Below are 26480 nucleotides of genomic sequence, written 5' to 3'. Positions count from 1 at the left end.
AAGCTTTACCTAAAAATAGCTTAATTTACAAAAATTATGATTAACCACAAAATTAAAAGGCCATATTGATAAAAAAAAAAAAAAGAAGCAGGAATATTACTTACTTCATGGACTACCCAATAGTTTCTGTAATGGAGAGACTGTATTTTTCTTTTTTATTTGAGAGAGAGAGAGAGAATGAGAGAGAGAGAGAACATGAAAGGGGTAGGGTCAGAGGAAGAAGCAGACTCCCCACCAAGCAGGGAGCCTGAAACGGGACTCGATCCTGAGACTCCAGGATCATGACCTTAGCCGAAGGCCCAACCAACTGAGCCACCCAGGTGCCCCTAGAGAGACTGTATTTTAAAAACAAATTTTAAAGCAGGGCGCCTGCATGGTGCAATCGGTTAAGTGTCTGACTCTTGGTTTGGGCTCAGGTCATGAACTCAGGGCTGTGGGATCAGGCCCCATGTTGGGCCCCATGCTCAGTGCAGAGTTTGCTTGAGATTCTCTCTCCCTCTCCCTCTGCCCCTCCCACTCATGCTCTCTCTCTCCAAAATAAATAAATCTTTAAGAAAAATAATAAAAACAAACTTAAAAGCAGTTTATAAGTATTATTTTCATTTCCATGTACTCTTATATCCAAACAGTCTAGTCCATGATGGGTTTTTTTGCTAGCATTTTTTTTTAATTTGACCAAAAATGCCAATCTTCACTAAATATGTGATTTAATAACATTTAGGCAGTATTATTAAATATCCAAATTTTATTTGTCATATCTTCGTCTAAAAGGAAATTGTATTAGGGCTGTAGCAAATCCAGAGAAGTAATTAAAAGGAGTACATCCACCCAAAGGGATTAAAACACTTCTAACACGTTCATTCAAAGCACCAGTCTTATCTACAATACTAAGGAAAAAAATTACACCATTATCACATACCCCAAGGAAAACAGGGAGACATGATATAATTAAAAGAATTAAACTGGGAACATTTTTCAATGAAGAGAGTTATGGAGAAACAGGAAGAGAAAGAAAGTCTGTGTTCAGGTTTTACAGCCACCAAAAAAACTGCCTATTAGTGATGCCAACTGAAACTTTGAAAGGTTACTCTTTTAAGACTGTTTCCTTCCACTTGGGGCTGTTAATCATCCTTGGAGCTTTTTACAATGTTAAAACGCAGTATTTAACACATAAAGTAGAATCAGGTTAAACTCCAGCATTTCCGGAACACGGTTCACAGTTGCTTAATCTAACAGAGATTGCAACTACTATTCACCTTGTGAGACTCGATAATTCCTAAATTTAAAATCCTTCACCATGTGGAAAAGAACAAGAGCTTTTTTTTTTCATTTCACCTTTTCAATGTTCTCTATATGTCTTCATTCTATAAAGCAGTAAGCAAAGGCATCCTATTCATTTCATTTCATCCTTATTTCATGAAGAACATTAAAATGCCATGTTTCTTTTTCCCTGATTTAGTATAAGGGGCCCCTGGGTGGCTCAGTTGGTTAAGCGTCTGGCTTCAGCTCAGGTCATGATCCCAGGGTCCTGGGATCAAGCCCCACATCAGGCTCCTTGCTCGGTGGAGAGTCTGCTTCTCTCTCTCTCCCTCTGCTGCTCCTCTTGCTTGCTCTCTCCCTCGCTCTGGCCCTCTCTCTAATAAATAAATAAAATCTTATAAAAAAGGTAGACAGAAGATGTAAAAATAAACTTCAAGACAACATACCTTTCCCACCCCTCAGTGTACAATTCCCAAAACTAGATCTTTAAGTCCTAAAGAAATTCACATACTCATCACCTTCTCAGCTGTGATGTTAGCAGTAAGAGCAAGCAAATGGCCGTTCCCTCCCTCCAAACAGCAGGTACACACAATCGGTTTTATGGCTGGCATCACTTGGTTCCTTTTTTCCCCACAAAGAATTTCAGCCTCTAGTTATCACTAGGAAAGCAGAGCCAGTCCTGCCTCTGAGGTCACTGTTCACAGCAATGACTGAAAAACCTACGGTGAATGAAGCTGATGAACTCCCAAATCTAAAATGTCTTTTTGGCATATACAGCTCATCCCTGAAACTCAACACCACATTTGAAGTTAAGAATGATAATTAAAAGAAGCACCCTGATCTTTTAGACAGAATTTCCCTCCATTAAAGACAAGCAGCTATGGTTGATGATAAACAGTAATTTGTTGATGCCAATACTTTTGTCCATGTGATTCTAATGCCATGTATTTTATCCACTTCTCCTATACTTAAAAAATAAAGAGACGACAAAGTATGATATAGAGTACTGGGTCTGGGGTCAGAAGATGTAGATTCTGGTTTTAACCCTAATGTCATCTAGCACTGTGTTCTTATGTGAACCACTTAAAGTCATTTCATCTCTAAAATGTGGAAGTTGAGTTTTAAATGATGCCCAATATTCTTTCCAGTTCTTACATGCTGTAAGTCTACATTAGCTCTTGGATGTGCTATAAAAAGACCTTAAAGTATGCAAATTAATGTATCTTTTTAATTACTCTAGGTTGTTGAACACTAAATCATTCCCCTCTTACTGGGTGTACCTTGTTAAACGCAACACATGATTTTCATTCCATGCCACTGAGTTACCTTCCATACTCCTCTGGACTTACATGTTTGCCAGGCCAACTCTCACCTGAGTAAACAGTCAGTTGCATTTACAAGGCCAGTTTATTTCCCACCAGTTGATTACCCTCTACATATCTAGTTAACTACCATATGGCTTGTTCTACTTTAACTGTGTAATAAAAGCCTATTGAATGAGGCACACTATCTATTCCAGCCAGCATTAAAAGGCACATCTCGAGATAAAATGACCCCAGGGAAGTCGGAGGAAGCTAGTCACAGTAATAAGGAAAGGAATTACAGAACACCTGGCAGCAGATTATCAAGTCTCTCAGTTCAGGGCCTGACAAAGGCCTCAAATATAAAGCTGTCAGGAAGAACCACTGAGGATAAGGCATTTTTGCTTCCTTAGACCACAGCAGGATAATGATGCCAATCAAGTAGAACGGGCAGAACATTTCTAAGCCTGCAAAGTATTGCTTGTATTTTAAAATTGCTGGTTCAGTGACTCAAACATCATTTAACGAGCATCTATTATGTGCCAGGCATTGGGCCAGATGCTGGAGATACAAAGATGAGTGGGACAAGGTCCCACAAGGTGCTCCTGGTCGAACGGAGGAGGGAGGTAAACAGCGAATCACAGCACACATGGTGATAAGTGCTATCACAGAGGGAACGCTCCACTCAGAACGCAGAAATGAACCACAAAAAGCAGGGTGGGGAGGGCATTTCAGGCAGAAGAAATGGCAAGAACAAAGTCCTGGACTCAGGAAAGAATGTGATCTGGGGGAATGTGAAGAGATTTAGGGCATGCAGGAATGGGAGCGGCAGAAAGAAGTCTGAAAATTTTATTTTATGAAATGAGGAACCTAATTTTGGAAAAGCTATCAGAATGGCAACAGTTATCCTGAACAAAAAAGAAATGTGATTTCCTTCATATTTCAAAAAACTCACAAGAGTTCACCTTAACTAATACACTGCTAGAGCAGTTTCTTTTGACTATTGTGGTTTCTCTCCAGAAAAGAAATTTTTAATAACTTGGCAATTACATCCTCTCACTTTCATTAATTTTTGGTTGTGCACCTGGATTTTCTAGGGGCCTAGTAAAAGGCCACTGGGAAATCTGAATATATTCTAATTTTAGAAGGCTGCCATATGCTATGTGCTAAAACTACAATAATGATACATGCTGAAATATGTTTATAAGAAATATAACCAGTAACACAAAAGGGGTCAATGAGTAATGCTTATTACTTTTCCTCTCACACATTTCTTACTTAAATCATTTATGTAAGCCATGACTTTAAAATGCCTTCTTTTTTAAGCTATACTCTTGAACAAGAAAGATTTGGAGAGTAACTCCTTAAAAAAAAAAAAAGCAGCTAATTTTTATGAAACAATCTTGCATAAGCCCTAATTATCACTTCAGTATTTGTAGACGAGATCTATATTTGAAGTGGAAAAAATAACATTTTTTTGACAAGGTCTCTGGAAGGCGTGAGGAAAGCCACTATTATTTTAATAGGAGTGACTTTAAAATCACAAGCTAAATTCTTAACACCAACATGGAACAAATCAATAAGTAGGTCAAAAGTTGTTAGGTAAACTAAAGGAGAAAGTGAAATTAGTAAAAGGAATCTTTGTCCTTTTTTGCAATAAGACAGTTTTGTGAGAGAGTATCCCCTCGATTTATATCACTCATTCCGTGCCTTACTACTCAATAACCTTGAGGAGAGAATATCACAGGTAAAGATTCCAAAATCGTTATATTATGTTAGAAATTCCCTCTGGCCCTTTCTTGACTTCCCTTTCTCAACAGAATCTATGTCCTCATTTGCAGTGAGATGATTTTGTGGGAAATCATGACCATAAGTTTTAGAGAGCTGTCTCAAAACAGTGAATCAACAGAGCACTTGACTCACACCTTATTTTAGGACTGGGTTCGTTCTGTGGGTATAGCTGCCAGTCACGGTTACGTCTCTCTGAGAGCCTTAACCATCTTTACTTCCATAACTAAGTTACTGCTATGGGTTCAAGATGCTGTTCCTTTTGGGTAAAATGAAACTAGACGAAACCAGAGAGGGAGAAAAACCATAAGAGACTCTTAATCTCAGGAAACAAACTGAGGGTTGCTGGAGTGGAGGGGGGTGGGAGGGATGGGGTGGCTGGGTGATGGACATTGGGAAGGGTATGTGCTATGGTGAGCGCTGTGAATTGTGTAAGACTGATGAATCACAGACCTGTACCCCTGAGACAAATAATACATTATATATATTTAAATAAAAAGAAACAAAACAAATGAAAAAAGGGGGAAAAAGAGAGAGAAAGACAAACCAATAAACACTTTTAACTACAGAGAACACACTGCTGGTTACCAGAGGGGAGGTGGGTTGGGGGATGGGGGAAATAGGTGATGGGGATGAAGTAGTACACGTATCATGATGAAAAACTAAATAAAATGACTTAAAAAAAAAAAAGATGCTCTTCCTTTTCTGGTTTACTAGCTAGAGCCAATCCAAGTTTTTTCCCAGGGTGAGGCAGCTAGGAAGATACCTCCAGGAAGCTGGGTTCAAACCCACAGAGCCTAGCTCGGGATCACACATCAACCACAATCCTGTACTTCCTCTTCTTCCCTCATACAATTCTTCATCTAAATGGGAGATTCTAGAACCTGGGAATGAAATACTAGAGACACTCCCATTAAAAAGAACAACAGTAATACCAACAACACATAAAATCACAAAAGATAAATAGCCAATAAATATTCAACTTCCCTTGTCATCAAAGATCTATAAATTAAAACCATAGGGCAGCATTTTTCACATAGCAAATCATCAAAACAATTTTAAGTATAATATCAATGTTGTCAAGAATGGTTCAAAAGTGATACTTTTATATATCACTATGGGATAATTGAAATTACCTCCTAGAGAATAATTTAGCAATATTTATCTAAAGTTTGTAAAATGTTTATGCACGCACACAAAAAAATTCACTTCTAGAAATTTTGTCAAAGAAAATAATCAGATGTGCACCGAAACAAGAATACTCACTAAAGCACCGTCAGTAATAGGGAAAGATGGAAAACAACATAGAAGTCCAACAACAGAGATTTATTAATATAAATTTGAGTATAACTATTGAAATAGCCTTTTGGGGGGAATATTTAATGACCTGCAAAAGCGTTCTTAATGTTTTATGTCATGAAATATATATATTTAACACGTTATGGTCATACGGTCATAATTTCATATATATATGAACAGGAATTAAAGAAATCAAGCCAAGATATGTCCAATTCCATCGTTCCTTCAAAGCCCTTGATTGCATGTAGGAAGTGTCTCCACATCCCGTTTTGGCCCATTCACAGCCAAATATCCTTAGACCTGTGAGCCAAGAAGGAGAGTGTCAAATGCCTGGAGTTCTAGCCCTCCTTTACAATACACCACTATAAATATGTGCAGAAACAAGGCCAAGAAATAGAAAGGGGTCCTGTGGGGTTAGACGCACAAACCCATAGCCCACAACAGCAGGCAGGATCCCACAGCAATTACCATCTTTACCATTAAATTTAGTACCCATTGCTCTACATACAACTTCTAATTTCTAGGTGAGTCCTGTCTCATCAACTAGATTGTGAGACTAAGATAATCACTGTCATAAACAGATAAACTCTGTCATACAGAGCAGATCCCTATCATCTGTGAACTTAACAGTCATGTTTTTTACTATATTCCCAAACACCTTTGATTTGTTGTTTTGGTAAGCTACAAACTTGACTCAACGTGCACCTAGAATGCACTTCTAGCCGACTGTCCACTTCCCACATTTAAGTGAAGTATTGTTTTTAGCTCTACGTGGTCACATATGCAGTAACCTCTTTTGAAAGAAAAAAAACTTTCATTTCCTTGTGAAAGTCTGCACACAATACCAGGAAAGTAGTACTTGGATATCTGGGACAAATACAAGAAACCAAATATCAAATTCAACAATGGCTCAGACTGAGAGCATGAACAAGCCTACTACACATTCTATAGGGAAACAAATAAAAGTAGGCAATTTATTAATCTTTCAGAAAGGGTTACAAGCAGCAGAGTGGGTTAGTACCAAGCAGCTCAGTTGCTGGATTATATGGTAAGAGCATGTTCAGTTTTGTTAGAAACTGCCAAATTGTCTTTGAAAGCAGTTTTACCATTTTGTATTCTTACCAGCAATGAAGGAACATTCCCATATTTCCAATCTCTCTAGAATTTGGTGTTGTGTTTAGGATTTTAGCCACTGTAATTAAGTGTATAGTTCTATCTCATTGTTTGAATTTGAAATTCTCCAAAGACATACGATGTTGGCTTATTTGCCATATGTATACTGTCTTTGTATATATATATACTGTTTATACAGATCTTTTGCCATGGATTGTGTTTTTGATGTGTATCTAAAAAGGCACTGCCAAACCCAAGGTTACCTAGATATTCTCTTAGTTTTATTCAAGGAGTTTTATAGTTCTGCATTTTATATTTAGGTCTGTGCTCCATTCTGAGTTAATTTTCCTCAGTTATTTTACGAAAGAGAATTTAAATAAGAAATTGGAGAACTGAAAAGGCAAGAAACCACTGAGGTTGACACCAATTTAGTAAGTCCAAGAGGGAGCAAAAGGAAGTGACTGGAACTGGTACTTGAGAAAGGGGCTCCACAGAACTGGGGTCCAAAGAGCTAAAAGACGGCATGGGGCAGCTAGTGCTGGTAACTCTAAAAGTCAAGACAAGGCTAGTACTGTGAGTATGGGGGGAAAAAATCAGGAACAAGAACCAACTGCCACTGCACACTCATTCAGGATTATTGTGTCTTCATAAAGAACTGTCCCTTTATCATCATGGAATATCTCTATTCCTAATAATCTTCCTGGCTCTGAAGTCTGCTTGTCTGATGGTAATACAGCTACTCCAGGGTTATTGTGATTAGTATTAGCGTTGTATTTCTTTCTCTACCCCTTTACTTTTTAATCTATCTGTGTCTTTATATTAAAAGTGGGTTTTACTCTTCAAATGGTATTGTTTGCCTTTAATATGCCTTAAAGTGTTTGTTGAAAGCTGGACATGATGTACTGGGTGAAAGGCCCTGAATGTGAGGTGTAAGCTTAGCCAGCTGGGGGCCCTGAGTGTGAGGTTTAAGCTTAGCTAAGTTGGGGGCCCTGAGCGTGAGGTGTAAGCTTAGGCAGCTGGGGGCCCTGAGCGTGAGGTGTAAGCTTAGCTAAGCTGGGGGCCCTGAGTGTGAGGTTTAAGCTTAGCTAAGCTGGGGGCCCTGAGCGTGAGGTGTAAGCTTAGGCAGCTGGGGGCCCTGAGCGTGAGGTGTAAGCTTAGCTAAGCTGGGGGCCCTGAGTGTGAGGTTTAAGCTTAGCTAAGCTGGGGGCCCTGAGCGTGAGGTGTAAGCTTAGCCAGCTGGGGGCCCCGAGTGTGAGGTTTAAGCTTAGCTAAGCTGGGGGCCCTGAGCGTGAGGTGTAAGCTTAGCTAAGCTGGGGGCCCTGAGCGTGAGGTGTAAGCTTAGGCAGCTGGGGGCCCTGAGCGTGAGGTGTAAGCTTAGCTAAGCTGGGGGCCCTGAGTGTGAGGTTTAAGCTTAGCTAAGCTGGGGGCCCTGAGCGTGAGGTGTAAGCTTAGCCAGCTGGGGGCCCTGAGTGTGAGGTGTAAGCTTAGCTAGCTGGGGTTTAGGTTGTGCCTACTGTTTGCTGTAGCTATAGATGTCAGAGGCTCCATTTTTCTGTGATGTCCTTGTTTTTTGTCTCCTCGTTTGGATTTCCCTAGAGACTTCTTCTTAAATAAGGTCTGAGATAGGAAAATCTTTCAGTTGTATTTCCCTATCATGATATAGGAGCTCTACTGTGTGGTGGCCATTGTGAAGGTGGGGAGGACAGGGAAGCATCCACAGTTTTGTGATTAGGTCCGTCTTCTAAGGAGACTTTGCCTCCCACTGGTGCTTCTCAGTTTTGTGGTTTCTCCCTCCTTTAGTGAGACTGGAAGATGAGAGGCAGGCAGGGCTAGGTATTCCCCTTCCCACACCTGGAAGGCTAGAGAGACCTGGAGTTGGATATTTCCTTTTCCCCAGGTCACTTAGGCTCTGACGAAAAAGTTTCTCTTGAAGGCAGTCCTTGTTAAGATAATAAGACACTCTGGGTGTATTTCAAAGTGGCCACTTCCCTCTCCTTCTGCCAGAAGCACAAGGAGATTTTTCTCCAACCTCTATTGTGAGAATCTGCTAGAGATCCTGGAGGTAAAACCCAGGAAAGTATGCCCCCACCCACCCAAAATGGGGGCCACCTCAAAGTTTTTAACTCTCAAGCTTGTCCACATTGAGCCTCCAGCAATTCATCAGTTAGTTTAGGGTCTCCTACCGAGTGTCGGTTCCTACAGCGATTTCTGCTCCTGGGTTTCTCCTCCGGTATGCTTTGATTCTCTGTATCAGCTTGCTTGTCCCGATTCTGGAGGCAATGGTTTTCCTTGCAACCTCAATTCCCTGATGAATCTCTAAGAAACACTGTTGATTTTCAGTTTGTTCGGTTTTTTCTTATTGTGAGGACAGGCTTGGTGACTTCCAGGCTCCTTAGATGCCAGACCAGAAACTGGAAGTGCCTACAGAAGTGCCCTCTTATCCATGAGGGATATTTTCCAAGACCCCCGGTGGACGCATGAAATTGAGGACAGTACCAAACCCTATACATATTTTTTTTCTATACATGCTTACCTATGATAAAGTTTAATTTATAAATTAGGCATAGCAAGAGAATAACAACGAATACTCAAATAGAACTATAATATACTGTAATAAAGGTTATGTGAATGTGGCCTCTCTCTCTCTCAAAATATCTTACCGTACCATAGTCACCCTTCTTGTGAGGATATGAGATGATAAAATGCCTACATGATAACATGAAGTGAGGTGAATGATGTAAGCATTTTGATCAGTATCATTAGGCTACTACTGACCATCACAAGGTGGGTAATCTGCTTCTGGACCTCAATGGACCACGGGGAACTGAAACTGTGCAAAGTGAAACTATGGATGGGAAGGGGGATCTATTTTTTACGTAGATAATCATTGCCAATATTTATTTCTTAGAATCCTAAAATTTCTTAGAATCAAACCATTGTATAACATATCCACCTCATTTTTAATTGGAGGAAAACCATTCTAGCTTCCCAAATGTGAAGGCTCTCACTTTATAGCTGTTAGGGGACTATCTTATTTTATAAGTTTTAAGAGGTTAATACACTGAATGATTTCTAATTTTGTGTTTATGGAAGCATTCACTTTGTCCTGCAGCTATACTTAGTTGACTGAAAAATTCAATTTGCTAAAGATCTATGACCCTGCTAGTAAGGAGGTAGTAAATTACAATAAAATGTTAATATTGCAAAGTATAAAACAAAATGCACCTTAAAATACACCTTGTATCCTTTACTTTTGCTTAAGCATATAAGCTTGGGAGGCAGAAAGAAATGTGTTTGGATCTTAACTCTCCCCCTTTACTAGCTTTGCTATCATAAAATTTTTCCCTATCCTCATTTCTTTCCTCTGTAAAATAAGGATAATAAAACCTAACTCAATGGATAATTATAATGGATGACGTAAAGTACTCCGCACTTAAGTGCACGGTATAAATAGTACTTGTTGCCTCTGTTGTTGTTATTTTTATTATTACAAGGCTATAACTCCTTCACCTGTTATTGTCAGTGCTGAAAATATTTCAATGACACAGAGTCTGCACTCCGTGTAGGGCATACCTTAGCTGTATTCATTCTACTTAGACCATTCTACTGCCCCTTCTACTTCCTAGGAATGAATTTCATGAAGAAAAGTTTTCCATTCTATTTTCCTACATCCTTTTATAAAACCTAGTTCTCATCAATCTACATGTAAAATGCTAATTTGTACATTAAAAATATGAACCAACAAAGAAGAAAAATAAAAATTTTTTGGATGCAAACATAATGCCAAAAGCATTGGGGAAAAAATCTATTAACAACTCAGAAGCTAAAATACTTTTTGTAGCAGGAACTCATTTATAGAACTGCTTTTAAAATTCTATTTAATACTTCCTTTATTTCTAAAGGTCTAATTCCACTTCTGAGATGCCAATTCTCAAAATGAATGAGGGTTGTAAATTCCTCAAACTGAGAGAAATTTAAATTATACCAAAACTTTCAAATTCAACAACCTTAATCCTGTAGCTTTTTATAGTCAACCTGTATTTGTCTGAGTTTGGTAATGATGAATTTTTCTTCCCCGAGTTTTGTCTTTGCCAGCAAAGCTTTTCTAAAATTTAAAATGAAATTCTAAACTGAAAAGAACTTTTTCACAATACAAGGCAAAACTTGTATCCTTCTCCCCCCAATTAAGGAAACTAAAATAGCTTCTTTAAATGAATAATGCAGCTCCTTTTCACAGAAAGCACCAAAAAGATACTAGAGTTCTTCACATCCCTGTTTAACTTCCCACCCATAGGATTTGGATTTAAAATTCTCTTCAAAGCAATTAAATGTGGACTTAAGTTATTCAGTGACAGAAGCTATGTCCTAATGTTAAATTTCAGAAACTGAATGGAAGAAGTGACCTACATTCTTGGACATGAGTGGTCTTGGTTTCTTCATGGAATGAACCACAGAGTAGAAAACCATTGCTTTCCAGCAGTTAAGTTATCCTTGTTTTCTAATCTTTCATTATTTCTCCCAAATTAAGCAACTGTTTCAAACCTTTTCATCTAAAAACAAACGAAATAAGATATACTTTTTTCATGAGTTTGTAAAAATTCAATAAGGCAAAGCTTTCATAAGGAAGCAGTGAAAACACACCTGCAGTCTAATTTATTTATATGTAACAGTATGCTTTATCCTAAGCAATATGGAAAGATCTATTTTTGAAAACTTAGTCCCTCTGATGTTTGCAGGCAGTGGTGTGCCCATGGTTGAACATAAATCATCCATGAATATCTGAGTCCCTCTTTATTCATTTTGTTTCTCTTGCTCCCAAAAGAATAACAAATGTTACTTTCATTCAAAAGAAGTCAAGATGGATAGTCAGCACAAGCAAGTTTCCTCAGGGAACAAACTTTAGTTTTCAACCCAAACCAAAATATTTGAAATCTTTTGGACAAAAGTACAAAAAGAGATAAGTAAGTCATTAACTAATGCTTCATTTAAAACATGACGACAGCTAAAAGAGGTCATCAATTTTTGAGCATATGCAACTTAGGTTAATGACAGATTTATTAAGAACCTTCCTTTCTTTAAGGTGTCCATGACGTTCCCCTTAAAAGTCATCACACTTTTTGAAGGAAAGGATCAACATATTCAGGTTGATTTTAATGAGCCTTAAATATTAGGTAATTTACCGATTAAAGCTAACAATATATTTGAAGCACAATCTAGGTTAGTTTCTCGACAACTAGGTTACAATTTTAGAAATTGGGGAGGTGGGGCGCCTGGGTGGCTCAGTCAGTAAGCGTCTGGCTTTGGCTCAGGTCATGGTCCCAGGGTCCTGGGATCGAGCCCGATACTGGGCTCCCTGCTCAGCGGGAAGCCTGCTTCTCCCTCTCCCTCTGCCGCTTCTTGTGTTCCCTCTTTCTCTGTCTCCCTGTCAAATAAATAAATTTTTAAAATCTTAAAAAAAAGAAAGAAAGAAAGAAAGAATTTGGGGATGTTATGGAATTTTCATTCCCTTGGATCTCAAGAACTTTGGAAGACATGGATAGGAGAAGCAGAGTGAGCCCTGCCAGCTACCACACACGCACAGAGTTCCAAAACCATCCTCACTGGGTCATTGAGAACACTGGCAGTCATCTGAGGTTTAGTGACTAAAACAGCAGAAGGGATCAAGGTGAGCACATAGCACTTGAGAGCTTTAGAAAACATATTCAAATGCCCTTTCCCACTGCTCAAAATAGACCCATGAAATGGGCAGACAGGAGATACTATAAAGAAGCTGGAATTTTAAAGTAATTTGTCCAACGTCACGATGCTAGTGAGAGACAAAGATACAATTCTTAATCTCAGATTCTGTTCATAAAAAGAAAAAAAAAGATAAAGAAATACACGGAGACTCCTAAGAGCTTCGTCCCAGAACTTCTTTCCCTGAACAGTCTTTTCCATTCCATGACTAATTATCAAATTATATATGTAGATTATTCCCAATAGTATAACTCCCTTCCAGACCTCTCCACTGAGCACTGTACATACATGTCCACATGAACCTGCAAAGTTACCACCTGGATGCCTAAAAAAGCCAACTCACGCCTAGGAGAACCCTTGTTTCCCCTTTGGCCAGGTTTCCTATTTCAGGAAGTGGCACACCATTGCTTGAGTCAGGTCAAGGAGTTATTTTAAATCCCTGACTTTCCTCTCCCCAGCAACCCATATCCAGTGTATCAGCAAGTCTGATAGATTCCTCTGCCACAATACTGTCTACCTCAATTCTATCCCCCTTCCCCACCTGCACTCCACCATCGCCTCTTGCCTGGATCACTGGTCACCCTGCCTTCCTTCATGCCATCGTAAAACCCATTCCACACACAGTACCCACACTACAACCATGACCCTTTCATTTGTGCTTAAGTCCCATCTCCTGTAAAATCCCACATACCTACCTACCTACATTTTCAATTTTGCAATTCTTATTGATAAGCATCTCAAAAATAAAGCCTTGGTACTCGTCATAGCCTGCCAGTGGCAGGTGAAGCTTGGAAAGTCAGGACTTAAACCAAGTCTTCCAAGTGTCCTTTTCTTTAGACCATTCAAACTCCTAGTGATCTAGCCCCAGAAACCTACCCATATCTCAGTTTTCTCGTTTGTAATACTGTAATAAAACTGCCTCTCCTCCTATGTCACCTGGTGACAGGTAAGAGGATCGAATGAGTGAATATATGTGAAAGTGCTCTGAAAAACATAAAGCATGACACAAACAGAAAATGATATAAAATGCATGCTACTGCAGAAATGCTGCTTAAGTATGGAGTTTTCTGAGCTTCTGTTTACAAGAATGAGGAATTAAGTAAATCTAGCTAACATAACTGACTTTTGCCTCTTGTCACTAGAATATATGTAGGCTGGTTCCAGCCTTCTCTATCGCTTCAGAGGACTGGTGCTATAAAAGAAAGCACAGGGCTGCCCTGGTTAAGTCCCTGATCTCCCGATTTACCTTACCAACAAATACGAAATAACCAGACAGATCCTAAGTGTGTTTCTGACTAAAAACAAAACAGGAAGCTAAAAGCCACAGTTCGGAAGGCTGAGAAAATCAGCCTCACCATGCCCAAAGTCTCTCTACTCCTCTCCCTCCCTCCCTCCGGGATGCAGAGGGCACAGCTCCAGAGAAGATGAGAGCCCAGGGCTGTAGTGTCCCTCCCAACGCCAGGAACACAGGATGACTCCAACGCCAGCCAGCCAGCAGGAGCTGGAGCTGCATGCCAGTCAAGGCTCAGGTTGCAGAAGTCCTGAGGTACCGACGTTCACCTGGCTGTGTGCTGTAGACACAAGAAACTGGCCCTCAAGAATGATGAGACCAGTCAAACAGGCAGGAAAAGGCAAGATGCTTCCAATTAGAATCAGTCCATCAATTCATGATAATCGAAAGTCAGATTTCCTGACAAAGGCATTGAGATTTCAAAGACATTGTAACAACTGTGGACAGATATGCAAGTTGTTGTATCTGATCTTCCTTTCATTATGGCTGCCCCCCAAAAAGGCTTGCCAAATTGCACATTCATGTCACTGCCACACAAATTCTTATTATTGGTTTAATTCTTCATTGATTTTTTCAAACCAGTTATTATTCTATTTCAGTTCTACTTGAACCCGTTGGTCTTTTAAGAAATAATACTGAGTTGACATTTAAGATATTTAGACTACAGAAATGGAAATCATGCTGTAAATTAAGGGTCTGCAAACTTGCTCTGTGAAGTCCAGTTAATATTTTAGGGTTTGTGGACTCTGTCACATATTCTTTTTTAAATAACCCTTTAACAATATAGAAACATTCTCAACTCTGATGTGGTACAAAAAGAGGCCATGGGCTACAGTTTTGCAACCCTTTTAAATAATAACTGTGAGCTAATAGTATACAGAACATTCACAGTTACATATAATATAAATCAGTCTTTCATTTAACATGAATCATACTGGTTCCACAGGTTTCTCTTTCCTGAAGTAGGTACTAAACTAGGAATGTTTTATATTACAGAACGATGAGGAATACACCCTGATTATTTTTCATGAGGCAAAAAATTCTGCCCAGATATTTTTTTCCCCTCCCTAGGTGGTCACGGATAAAAAATGTTCACTAAGAATTAATGAAGCATCCTTTACAATGTACATACTTAGAGTAAAATGTAAAAGCCTAAGTTTATACAGTGCAAGTTGATAAAATGCAAATTTGTGAAGCCTCAAAAATTATAAATAGACACAAAATCAAAAAGCCAAAAATAAAATAAAATTCACCAATCCATCAAAATAACACATCCATCCATGTGTTATTAAATGACTTTCAGGATCTCTGCACTAACAATAAAAAATAGCACCAAAATTTTGTAAGGATAATGGCATACAAATGACTTGCTGTAATTGGTATTTCTACCCCACAATGCAATGAAGTCCATTGTACCTGAGATAATGGAACTCTCTCACATAGCTGCTGCGTTGTTACCAAGCAACAAGAAATAAAATGTCAGGATTAGCACTCGATTTAATATATTTTATCATCAGTAAAACATGTTTCTATTCTGCTATTCTTCTGGATGTAAATGGTCATTAGTCTAAGAATTATATTTAGTAATCTATAAGAGTATGCAAAAAAAAAAAAAGAGAAGAAAGAAAGCAGTAAAGTTAACACCGGGCATTCACCAAGTCCATTCTTTTTTAATATTTACTGCTGCTTAGTGGAAACAGCAGAATTAACATAATAGTAATTCTACTACTGAGGTTATTTTTGCCAAAACACTCAACTACAATTTGTCTTCATTAGCATTCAGGTATTTTCAAACCAATGTAGCATTTCATGAAAATTCAATGGTCTTTAATGGTCATGAATGATCTTTAAACACTTTATTACTTTGAAATAAGTAGTCAATCAGTTCAGTCAATTTAGCTGTGTAAGGAAATTACCATCTTTTCTGTCAAAAGATTATACATCCGGCTAAATTTGTAGCATAAGAAACTTACAGATAACTCTTTCAGAGTGGTTTAGTAGTAATTATAAAATGAAATACAAAGCATGAATAAAATCTTACAACTAAAAAACTATGAGAGAAAGAAATGTAAATTAAAAGGTATTATATAACAGGTCTAAAAACAAAAATCAATGTAAATGATAACCACTACTTATCACAACCACCCCAAAAGTTAAAGGCTGGGCAAATGACTGCATTCTGCCAGGATTCATGCGGGTTGGAGGAAAGAGGGTATTCGATCTTTCTATATTGTTTCAAACAGTTCTCTTACCTCCCCCGACCCTTTTTCAAAAAAGAATTTGTGTCAAGTGTTCAACTCAACTGGCCTGGGTGGATAAAGTAAAGAAGACTGGAATAAATAGTTTCTTGCTGTCCTCATTCTAGTTAACTGAAGTAGAGTTTTACCAGGTACATACTTAAGGGCAGTAAGAGATATTTACATATCATGCATCACACAGTGAGTGTCAAACTTGACACTCTAGTCAGATTCTCATAAATATCATGTTTCCACACGGCAATCAAATTTGTGTGTGTGAATGAATTCCATACAGGGGTGACCACTAGTTGCCTGGGTATAGATATGTGTGCTCCAAATCAAATCTATCTAATGAGGTCTCTTAACTGGTTAGAAGTGCTTGTCTTAAGTGGAGAGAAGCTTTAATTTTTTTGTTTAACCTGTGTTTTTTCTTTTTACGGTCTCTTGCAAAAATGATGAGTTTCACAGCTTTAGAAGCTGTAATATCATAAGGCGTTAGCAATGTCAAGATTAAGAATAAAAGACACTTAAGGGGAAAGGAATTATGTTTATCCCTCAGGCATTTTTGTGTTCTCTAAAGCAGGAAGGAAGATAACAAAAGTCTCTAAAAACATGGATACATTAACTGGCCTGCTTGGTGGAGATTAAATGTTCACAGAATCCACTGAAGTGATTAAGTCATGTCATTAAAATCCACTGTGTTCTAAATGTAAAGTGAAACAACCAGTTTGATCACTTCTGATAAGATAATTCACGAGGAGTTATCAATGCAAAGTTCTCCAAACAGGGCCAGGGAGTCACAAGAGCCTGGAGGCTCCAATCTTAGAACCATTCCCCATTCATCTCAGAGTTTTAAAGTCAGATTTAGGCCTTGGGCACTATTACAAAGTGAACTAAAAATACAAATCCTATTTCCCAAAGCCTCAGAAGGAGACATTGCTGTTCCCAAGAAAGCTGCCCTCATGGGGGGCTCCTCAGCCTACCACCCTGCAATGAGCAAGGGAGAGTAGGTCGTCCCCATTCCTCAAATCCACCAGCAATGCTCTTGCCACACACCTCGCCACCGGCTACCCCTACCGCCTAGACTCCTCCCCCTCCGAGAGCAGAAGAGCTGGTGTCCTGAGTCCCTGGGGGGTCTCTACTCAGAAGGCCTTTTACTGATCACCTTATCTAAAACTTCAGTTTCTTCTGCTGACATTTCATGTTCCTTTTCATGCTTTTTGTTTTTTCTCCTTCACACATATCAACATACGGCATGCTACGTACTTCCCTTATGTACTGTTATCTCATGTCTATCTTGAGCAGCAGAAAGTAAGCTCCGCAAGAGCAGGGGTGTGTCTCTGTTTTGTTCACTGCTGGACTTCCAGAACCCAGAAAAGTGCCTCTCCTTAAAATGTGGTTGAGATATAATATCTGGTGTTTCTTTATAGATAATAAAGGAGGAGAGAAAGGGAGATGGGGATGTAGATGAGGCAGGCGTGACCATGGGCTAACAGTCATTGCAGCTGAGGGATGAGCTCCTGGGGCTTCACTACACTCTTGTTTACTGTTGCATAGGTTCATCATTCTTCATAATAAACATTAAAACCAAAAATTTTTAATATCATTTATACTGCAATGAATCTTCGCTCTTCCTCACCCACCAATCAGAAACAACACACGTCTGCTCAGCAGACTGACAGATGTGTCATCTTTTCCTCTAGTTAATCTCCTAAAGAGAGAAGGCACGTGCCAGGCATTAGTACAGAACACAGAAGTCACAGTTCCCAAAGCTTGCCTCTTCTAACACAAGTTTTAGGATAGCACTCTGGGAAGTAATTTTCAATATGTCCATAACTTATGACTTAGTGCATTTTTTTTTAAGGGGACTGATAAAACACCATATTCCTGATAATGGTTATGGCTGCAGGGGATGCAGGCAGATGAGAAAGAGTATGAGCAATCTTCTAATTCTTACCTTAGTGGGTTCACAGGTATTCAATGTGTTATTATGCTTCATAACCCACAGAGGCTACATGTACACAATATCTGCATGCATCAAGTATCATATAAGCAATTCTTTCATATGCAAATATGCAAATATACCATAATGTGGTTATTATAAAAATAATTTTATTCAAGTCGGGATAATAAATATACTGTTTTAACTAAAAGCTGAAATTAGCTAAAAGAGAAGAGGCTCAGTATAAACCATGCTGTCCTCTAACACCAGCCATGGCACAACCCTGACAAAACCAGCTGGGCTATTTCCATCTCAGGCAGCCTCAACAGCCTTTGGTGGCTGAGTGAGACAACCTTTTCTGACAGAGCAGGCATGCCAGGCTGCTTGCAGGAGACCAAAGCTCAACAGTCTCCTGAGTGAAGCACTCCAAGCCCTCCCCCTGGGTTTTCTATTATAAGTTGCTTTTTAAAAAATGCAGAAACAGGTCACTTCTAAGAAAAACCCAAGGTGGTAGGATAGGCACCCAGGAGACTGGCAGAGGGGCTCACGGGGAGCTGAGGGGGATAAGAAGACCCCTGCAAGAGCCAAATGAGTTCCCTTAGGAAGACAGGACAGTCCTCACTCATTAAACACACAGAATGCAACGCCAAGAGTCGTTCCCTGGCTGGTTTTGCACTTAAACTTGTTAAGTTTATCAGGGAAGACGACTGCACCCACTCAAAGAGAAGGAGGTCCAGAAATATCACTGTCTGGGCCAAAAAGAGAAACGTCTTTCTGGCATGTGTGCCAACATGCGCACCTGCTTGTACTATTTCTCCCAGTAGCCACTCAGTTCCTTAAGGGGATGGAGGCAGGTGGGTGGGGGCGGGGAGTACAGCCGGCATTCACTGTATCACAACTTTGTGGTGAAGCATGCAATTGGCTGCAGGTTTTAAGAAATATGAATGCAATATTCATATCGATTTTATTAAAGGGGAAAACAGACACACTCGGTCACCTCATTGGCTTTATACAACTTGTAAGCTTATGGAGAGCACATCTGAAAGAGGAAACTCTTCTGGAAAGGAGGAATATTCCCCCTTTTAGAGAAACTAGAAATAACTCATATTGAGGGCAAATTTGATACTCTCTTTAATTCAAGATAAACATCCTGATTTACTTCTTGATAGAAAACATTTACTGTAAATTAATTACAGAAGAAACTACGAACAACAACAAAAGCAAGAGGTGACTTGTATGTTCCTTTGCCACTCTGCTTCTAAGGCCAAAAACAATTTTGAGATGCCTAAGGGAACCATTGTTAATACTATAGATACTTATAGTTCTACTCTCCTTAAAACTCAAATTACAGAATGTACAAAAGGATGGGGCAAAAGGCTGCAAAGAAGCTGCACCGCAGAGCGGCACAGAGCTTTGGAAGACAGGCTCGAACCCAGGCTCTGCTTCAGAAAAGTCCTCTAGTTCCTCCTCTAAGAGAAAGGAGATGAGCTAAGAGTTCTCAAAAATATTTTTTGACTGTCTAAAAGTACTAAAACAGACGTTCAGTCACCATATTTAAGGGGAATTTGTGGAGAGCTGCAAGGTTCAAAGAGGCTACAAGATAGAATGAACCGAGGTGAAGACTGAATGGACCCATCACAGATCACAGGGTGAGGCTTTTCTCAAAGCCACCTCCAAGGTATATGGTCGTGGAGGAGAAAAAGACCATGATCTGGCAAGGGAGAATAGGAGAGAGGAATAAATTAGCCAAAAAGCTCTCTGCTTGATTCTAATAGTTATTGATTCTAATAGTTACCATTGAAATGGACGCCTCCCAGAGATTCGGTATCTTTCAGAAGTTTGAAAAATGATCCATTTATGAAGATTTTGAAAGCATTTCATAAAATAATGGAAATGAGCAGACACCTGGAATCAATCTCCCTATGGTTCTGCCCTAGCTGTGTGACCTCAGGTCCCATATTTAACCCTCTTCTGTAAAATAAGGATAATATTGGTTCCTACCTTATAAGATTATTATGAGGATTACAACAATAATAATGTACATAAAAAATATAGCAGTGACTAATACATAATAAATACTTGATTAACAGTAGCTATCATTATAATAACTAGCAGGCAGGAGAAAATGTGGGTAATTTATGATCTCTGAAGATTTCTGTTTAATACCACACTGCAGAGACCAGCTCATAATCATCCATCCCACTAGGATCACCATCAAATAAAGCAGGACAGGAACAGAAGAGAATTAAGAATCCGGGAGGTCCATGAAGGTAACAGAGTGCACAGAACATAGGGAAGAGGAGGAGCTGGAGGTCCAGAGTACTCACCAGACTCAGAATAATACAAAAGTCACAAAGTCAAATGGACTTTTCGTATCACAAAATACTCCCTCTACTCACCATCCCCAATTCCAAATGATTTTACTCTTTTGAGAACAAAGTTCTTATAAATCAACTTACAAGCATGAAGACCTCTTCTACTATGGAACTTATAATAATCCGTTATTTAAAAGCTGTTTTGCTTAGATTCCTAAGCTAGAATGACAAATTCGATTTCATCTTGATCATTATAACTAAGCTCTGTCCAATCAAACTTTTCACAGTGATGATGTTCTATACCTGTGAAGCTATTGACAGTAGTCGCTAGCCATATGCAACTACTAAAGAGAAAATTACCTTGTTTAATTTTCATTAATTTAAATTTTAAAAGTTACATGTGACTAGTGGCCACCATGTTGGACGCTGCAGGTATAGTCCATTCTGAGTGGCTGACAGAAGCACCGTATTGAAAAGGATCCCACAGTGAGTCTGCGTCTAGCAGGGAAGAGTGCAGGGATAGATAGAGATGTCTGTTCTCAGACAAGGGGGGCTAGCCTTTACCATATTTACAGGCTCGGTTAAAGGAACTGATCTCCCTATCCCTTACACCAGAAAAAACAAAACAAAACAAAACAAAAACAACTCCTCTCTTTTCTAGTTATCTACAGTGATTCTCAGACACTAGAGGGTCATTTTCTGTTCTTAGAAGAAATAAGATTGGCTGAAAAGAACCGAATTATAAAAGAAGAGGAAGAAGAAAAAGAACTTCAGACAGGACAATGCATAATGCCCTTGGTATTGAGAAGGAATATTAGTTCCAGGAAGTGTTACAGAAGCACATAAAATCAACAGTGTTAAACTACCAGTTATTTTAAGCTAAGTTATAGGCTTTTTTTTTCAGTGATACCGTATATGTGCCATGGACAGGTCATTAAGATGATTCAATAAATAAAAAAAGAAAAAACAGATTACACAGTGAGAGTAAACCACATTGTCCATTTTGAATGCAAAAAATACACTAAAGCCATTGCAAAAGAAACCATTATGCCTGGGTTGAAAGTACCACATCCTCTAGAACTTTAAAAATAACTTCACTTTCCAAGAGAGGAACAGAATTCTAACATTTGGTTTTTCAAAAATACCACTGTGCTGCCTCCATGAAATACCATCTTGGCCAAATGCATGCAGGAGCCCAAAGACACCACATACGAAACTGCCATCACATGAAAAAAACCACGAACGTGTATTCTCATTTCCAGATCCCACGATGGGTTCCTATAAAGCTCTCCCAAGGAAAAGCTATCTCAAACCTTCATGAAAATTTGGTTCCAGGGTGATTCTCAAAGTCTCACGTTAAGAATCATTTTGAAGTCTCCTTTCAGGTTCATATATGTATGTGTATATATATATATACATAGCAGGTTCATATATATAACAAAATGGCAGGGTTTGAGTGTAAGCCAACTATTTTTGTCTCAGGGCTTAACCCTAGAAAGGCTCTAGAATTAGTCAAGTCTCTCCCACACCATAAGACGTCCAAAGAAGAGTCAGTTAGTTCCTTAATTCAACTACTCCAAACAGAACCACATCAAAGCAATTACTTGTACTACCCTCCTTCTTCCTTAAAGAATTCACGGTATCAAATACAGTAATGATATAACTTACTATTTTTCTGGGGTTTTGTATATAAAAATTTATCTTGCAATTTTACCCAAGGAGGTCTATTTTACTAAAATACCAAAGGACTGTTATAAGCTAGCCAGTCTCGTGGCTTGATCCCAAAGAGAGCATTCCAGTGAGACCCTAGCCAACCAGAAAGCTAATGTTACAGTAAAATTGCAACTATTACATATTTATCTTTTTAAAGATTTTATTTATTTATTTGCCAGAGAGAGAGAGAGTGCACAGCAGGCAGAGGGAGAAGCAGGCTCCCCACTCAGCAAGGAGCCCGATGCAGGATTCGATCCCAGGACCCTTGGATCACGACCAGAGCTGAAAGCAGACGCTTAACCAATTGAGCCACCCAGGTGTCCCTCAACTAATACATATTAAGTAGAATCCTTTGATATCCAAAATTTAAAAGCGGTCATTGTTTATCCTCCCGAAGACAAATGAACTGTTGTACATTTGCTGAACTAATACATAACAGCAAGTTTAAAAAGCAACCTTTGGAAACCAGAAATAACCTCTTCTCTCACCTCTACCACTGTGGTCTCTGCAGCTTTGCACATCGGCAAATTGAAATTTCTTGCACTTTTCCTATATTAGGAGTGGGGGAAAGTGGGAAAAGAAAACCAAAAATAAGAAGAGTTTCTCTCAGCTTTAATTATAGATTAAAAGAATTTCTATAAACTAAAAATCTGTGAATCTTTTAAAAGAATGTGTATTTTCCATAAGTGTTAAAACAATTTTGTAAATAAAAACAATGGCCACTTCATTCAATTACAGTTTTCATGGGGTTGAAGGAAAGAGGAACTATTTTTCATGTTCAACATACAGATCATATACAGAAAGATAAAACAGATATTAATAAATCTACTCTATTTAAAACTAAGTTGCCTAAGTCTTTTAACTGGGATGCCACTTTGTTTCCATGGTTATATATTTCACTAAACTTGTTCTTGTTAAAATATTAAGAAAAGTAGCACGTGCTTTATATGAGAAGGTATAGTAATTATATTCTCTATTAAAAAGAGACCTATTGCTGAAATAAAACGACACATTCATTGGTAATGTGTGAGTCATCTATAAAGATCATTCCGGGGGACCAATTTCTAATGAAATTTTTTGAAGTACAACACCCACATTAGACCCTGAGGTGTAAAAATTTCCAGAAAGTGCCAATTTTGCTGATGATTTTGCACTCAAGTTCTTAAATTAATGCATCACCACCAACCATAAAAATTTTAAGGTATTTTTTTTGTTTCTGAGAGTGTAAGTTGACTAAAAAAAAAAATCTTATTTGATTGAGGGAACTGAGTTACATCTTTCTTTTACTAGCTCTTTTAGGCCACCAATGTTTATCTCACTTAGATTTAAGGATAAATATAAAGACAGGTGTGTCCCTGAGACAGAAGTCCTTGGGTACTTTCACAAGTTGCTAAGTTGGATTCCACCAGCCATCCAGCATGCCCAGCATCAAAAGCTCCAAGGGCAGTGTGGCCAGAGGCAAAGGTATGTAGGGCTGTCCTAACAATGGCCTAGACAGACCTTTTACCAGTTGTCCCCCTAACAATGGAGGTCATCCTAGAAGTCAGGATATTAAGAATCTAAGTCACTTGACCATTGCTGATGGAGCAGTCTCATCTCCTACCAATAACCACAGGCATAAGTCAATGCTGAGAACAGCCCCCGTGCAATCTTTAGATATTAGAGCCAGGCAATGAAACACACGATAAACTCATGGAAATAGTTTAAATAATTCATTTCCATTTGCTTCTATACAATTTCATTAATCTTTTTTAAAATGCAAAATGTGTTAACTGCCAAGATCAGTTGTAATCAAAAACTGGTTGAATTCAAGAAATCAAATATAGCATTAATATCATATAAGATCTTCAGAAATGAACAAAAACAGCATGAGAGTAGTCACTGAGAATTCAACTGTGCTCTCACCAAAGGTGCATCAGGTAAAGATAAAAATTATTACTAAAACAGTAAATGACCATATTATAAGAAAGAAAATTATTTCTGTAACCTAACAGGCAAAGTCTTCAAGACTTGTAGGTGTATATTCAAAGATGGTACAATTTTCAAAACTACCATATAATGTATATGTATAATATATAAACACTTAGTATTTAGTATGCTCAGGGTAATCAAAAGATCTTGAGCTATATTAAGCCTTTGGCTTAATATCTGTGGCTATCCAAATAACAAGCATTCTCAAGATTAATCAACTTTTTCAGATAGAACCTACATAAGTATTTCCTAGCAGACGCCAACAGGACTGGAAAAGAACTGACCTAAATGGGTGCTAGCAAGCTCTTCCCAGAATATCAAAATAATTTAGGCATTTTAAGACAATGCATATTAATAATATAAAAATTAAATACAATTGTGTGCTTTTCTCACATTTGCTAAGTATGTCTCAACATTGTAACTTGTCCTGGCAACTAAAATACACACAGAAAAATAGTCTGTATGGGACTATATACAAGAGTATATTGATTCAAAATAGCTACCAAGCAGTGCAATGTGGGCACCACCTAATCAGAACAGACCCCCACAAATACACACCAGCAAGAATGCACAGCAGCAGCCTTGCACACGCATGCACACACTGACCTGGGGGCTTGTACGACTGTAAGCCACTTTTTAAATGAATCTTTGAACACCAAACACATCAAGATATCCGTTTTGCAATCATAATTTAGAAAATGCAAAGTTGCCGAAATGCATTTCATTAATATTTAAAACAAAACAAACATCATACTACCTGAAAATCACATTTCCTGCTTGGTCTGCCTTCCAGGCTTTCACCAAAGCAAAATCTCCAGTAATTGCTTCCTCCAAAATAAAATGCTGACCATTAAACTCCCTCACCTGCAGGAGACAAAGGGGACATTGTCAGGTATGTGCTGGGGTAGAAGCAGAGAATAAGGATACAAACCCGGTCGGGGAAGGTTTCTCAGAGGGAGAACAATCTAAATGGAGATCTCCCGGGGGAGTAGTGGTAGGAAGCCAGGATTTAGTCAAAGTGGTGGCGGAGAAACCAAGGGAACAGCATGTGCAAAGACTCAGCAGCGAGAGGTTGGTAAACTTGAGGAACTGAAAGTTCTATATGCTTAAGGCATAGACTGCATGTTAGCACTCTTTTTATTATTTGTGTGCATAAGTTATATGTAGAGAACATGAAAAATAGCCCATCTTTCCCTCCACCCCGGGGGCAGGGGGGAAACAAAACTATATAAGCTGCATAAAATGGGCAAAGTATTTTGTACCTAAAATAGTTATAAAAATCTATTCATCTCGGGCGCCTGGGTGGCTCAGTCGGTTAAGCGACTGCGTTCGGCTCAGGTCATGATCCTGGAGTCCCGGGATCGAGTCCCGCATCGGGCTCCCTGCTCAGCGGGGAGTCTGCTTCTCCCTCTGACCCTCCCCCCTCTCATGTGCTCTCTCTCTCTCTCTCATTCTCACTCTCTCAAAATAAATAAATCTTTAAAAAAAAAAATCTATTCATCTCTCCTAACTAACCTATAACCATCTGATGAAATTTTAATTGGAATTCCTAGAATTTGCAGATGAAACTGGAGAACTGACATGCCATAGCTTTCTACCTGTGAACATAATATATGCCTACATTTTCTGAAGTCTTCTTTTACCTCTTCAAATTGCTTTTAATTCCCCTCCAAAAAAAGCTTTGTGTATGTTTTAGGTTTATTCATAGGTACTTCACGGTTTTTGATGCTACTATGAGTATTCTATGTTCTTCTATTACACCTCCTCTCTGTCATTACAGATCTAATGAAATGCTATTGATTTTTATATGTCTATTACCTTTTAATTCTACTACAGATGAAGGGGAGTGGGGAGGGGAAAAGAAGCATAAAGTAAAACTATGCCGTGGCACTTTGTTCCTTTTTTCTTCCTGGGGATTTAGCTCTGCAAAGTGAATCAAAGAGAGGAAAGAATGTCCGTGCTAGGCTCCATCCCACACAGGATGGAGCCATATAGGAAGGCAGAACTCCATCCTCGTTCGTACACCACCCCCTAGTGGACAAACCACACGCATATTACATAAAGCTGCAGGACTAAGTTCAGTATTTACTTTTCTTTAACTATGGTTTAAAGCAGAAATCCTTTCTTAAAGAACAGATTCCTTAAAGACCTTATCCCACTTTCCTGCTAGAGAATATTAATGAATTCAGGGGATCACTGAGGAAGGAGGATCTTACAAATGTGAAACTTAGACGAATCGTATGAAAGATATTTAAAAATTACACATCAGTATACAGCTTTTTAAAAGAGTTTCATGTATTTCAAAGTCATTACCATAAACACCAATGATGACAGATGAGTTATGTTGCATACAGATCTAGAAAACTACATACAGATCTAAATATATGCTAATCCAAGGCAATGTGAAAAAATTGGCTTTTTTCCCCTATTCCAATTACATAATTTCCTGATGGGTCTATAAACCAGCAGCTGCTGATGCTAGCCATTCTAAATTTTTAAAACAGGGAAGGGACT

General features: G+C 38.7%; 1 protein-coding gene across 2 annotated transcripts in view; it reads right to left on the bottom strand.

Moving 5' to 3' along the window:
- The window catches only part of OXCT1 (3-oxoacid CoA-transferase 1), a 128174-nt gene that overhangs the window by 78551 nt on the left and 23143 nt on the right, over nucleotides 1-26480 (bottom strand). For both annotated transcript variants that reach the window (XM_088023515.1, XM_028097962.2), the window contains exons 6-7: nucleotides 24724-24830; nucleotides 22484-22544 (exon numbers count right to left, since the gene is read on the bottom strand). In XM_088023515.1, coding sequence (XP_087879641.1) covers nucleotides 22484-22544; nucleotides 24724-24830 — 168 coding nt within the window. The remainder of the gene's footprint in view (nucleotides 1-22483; nucleotides 22545-24723; nucleotides 24831-26480) is intronic.

This window comes from Eumetopias jubatus, unplaced genomic scaffold (assembly GCF_037043125.1).
Source record: "Eumetopias jubatus isolate StellerSeaLion01/CBP00866 unplaced genomic scaffold, mEumJub1_p1.0 scaffold_5, whole genome shotgun sequence".
Lineage (NCBI taxonomy): Eukaryota > Metazoa > Chordata > Mammalia > Carnivora > Otariidae > Eumetopias > Eumetopias jubatus.
This window is presented reverse-complemented; position numbering and strand designations above follow the sequence as displayed.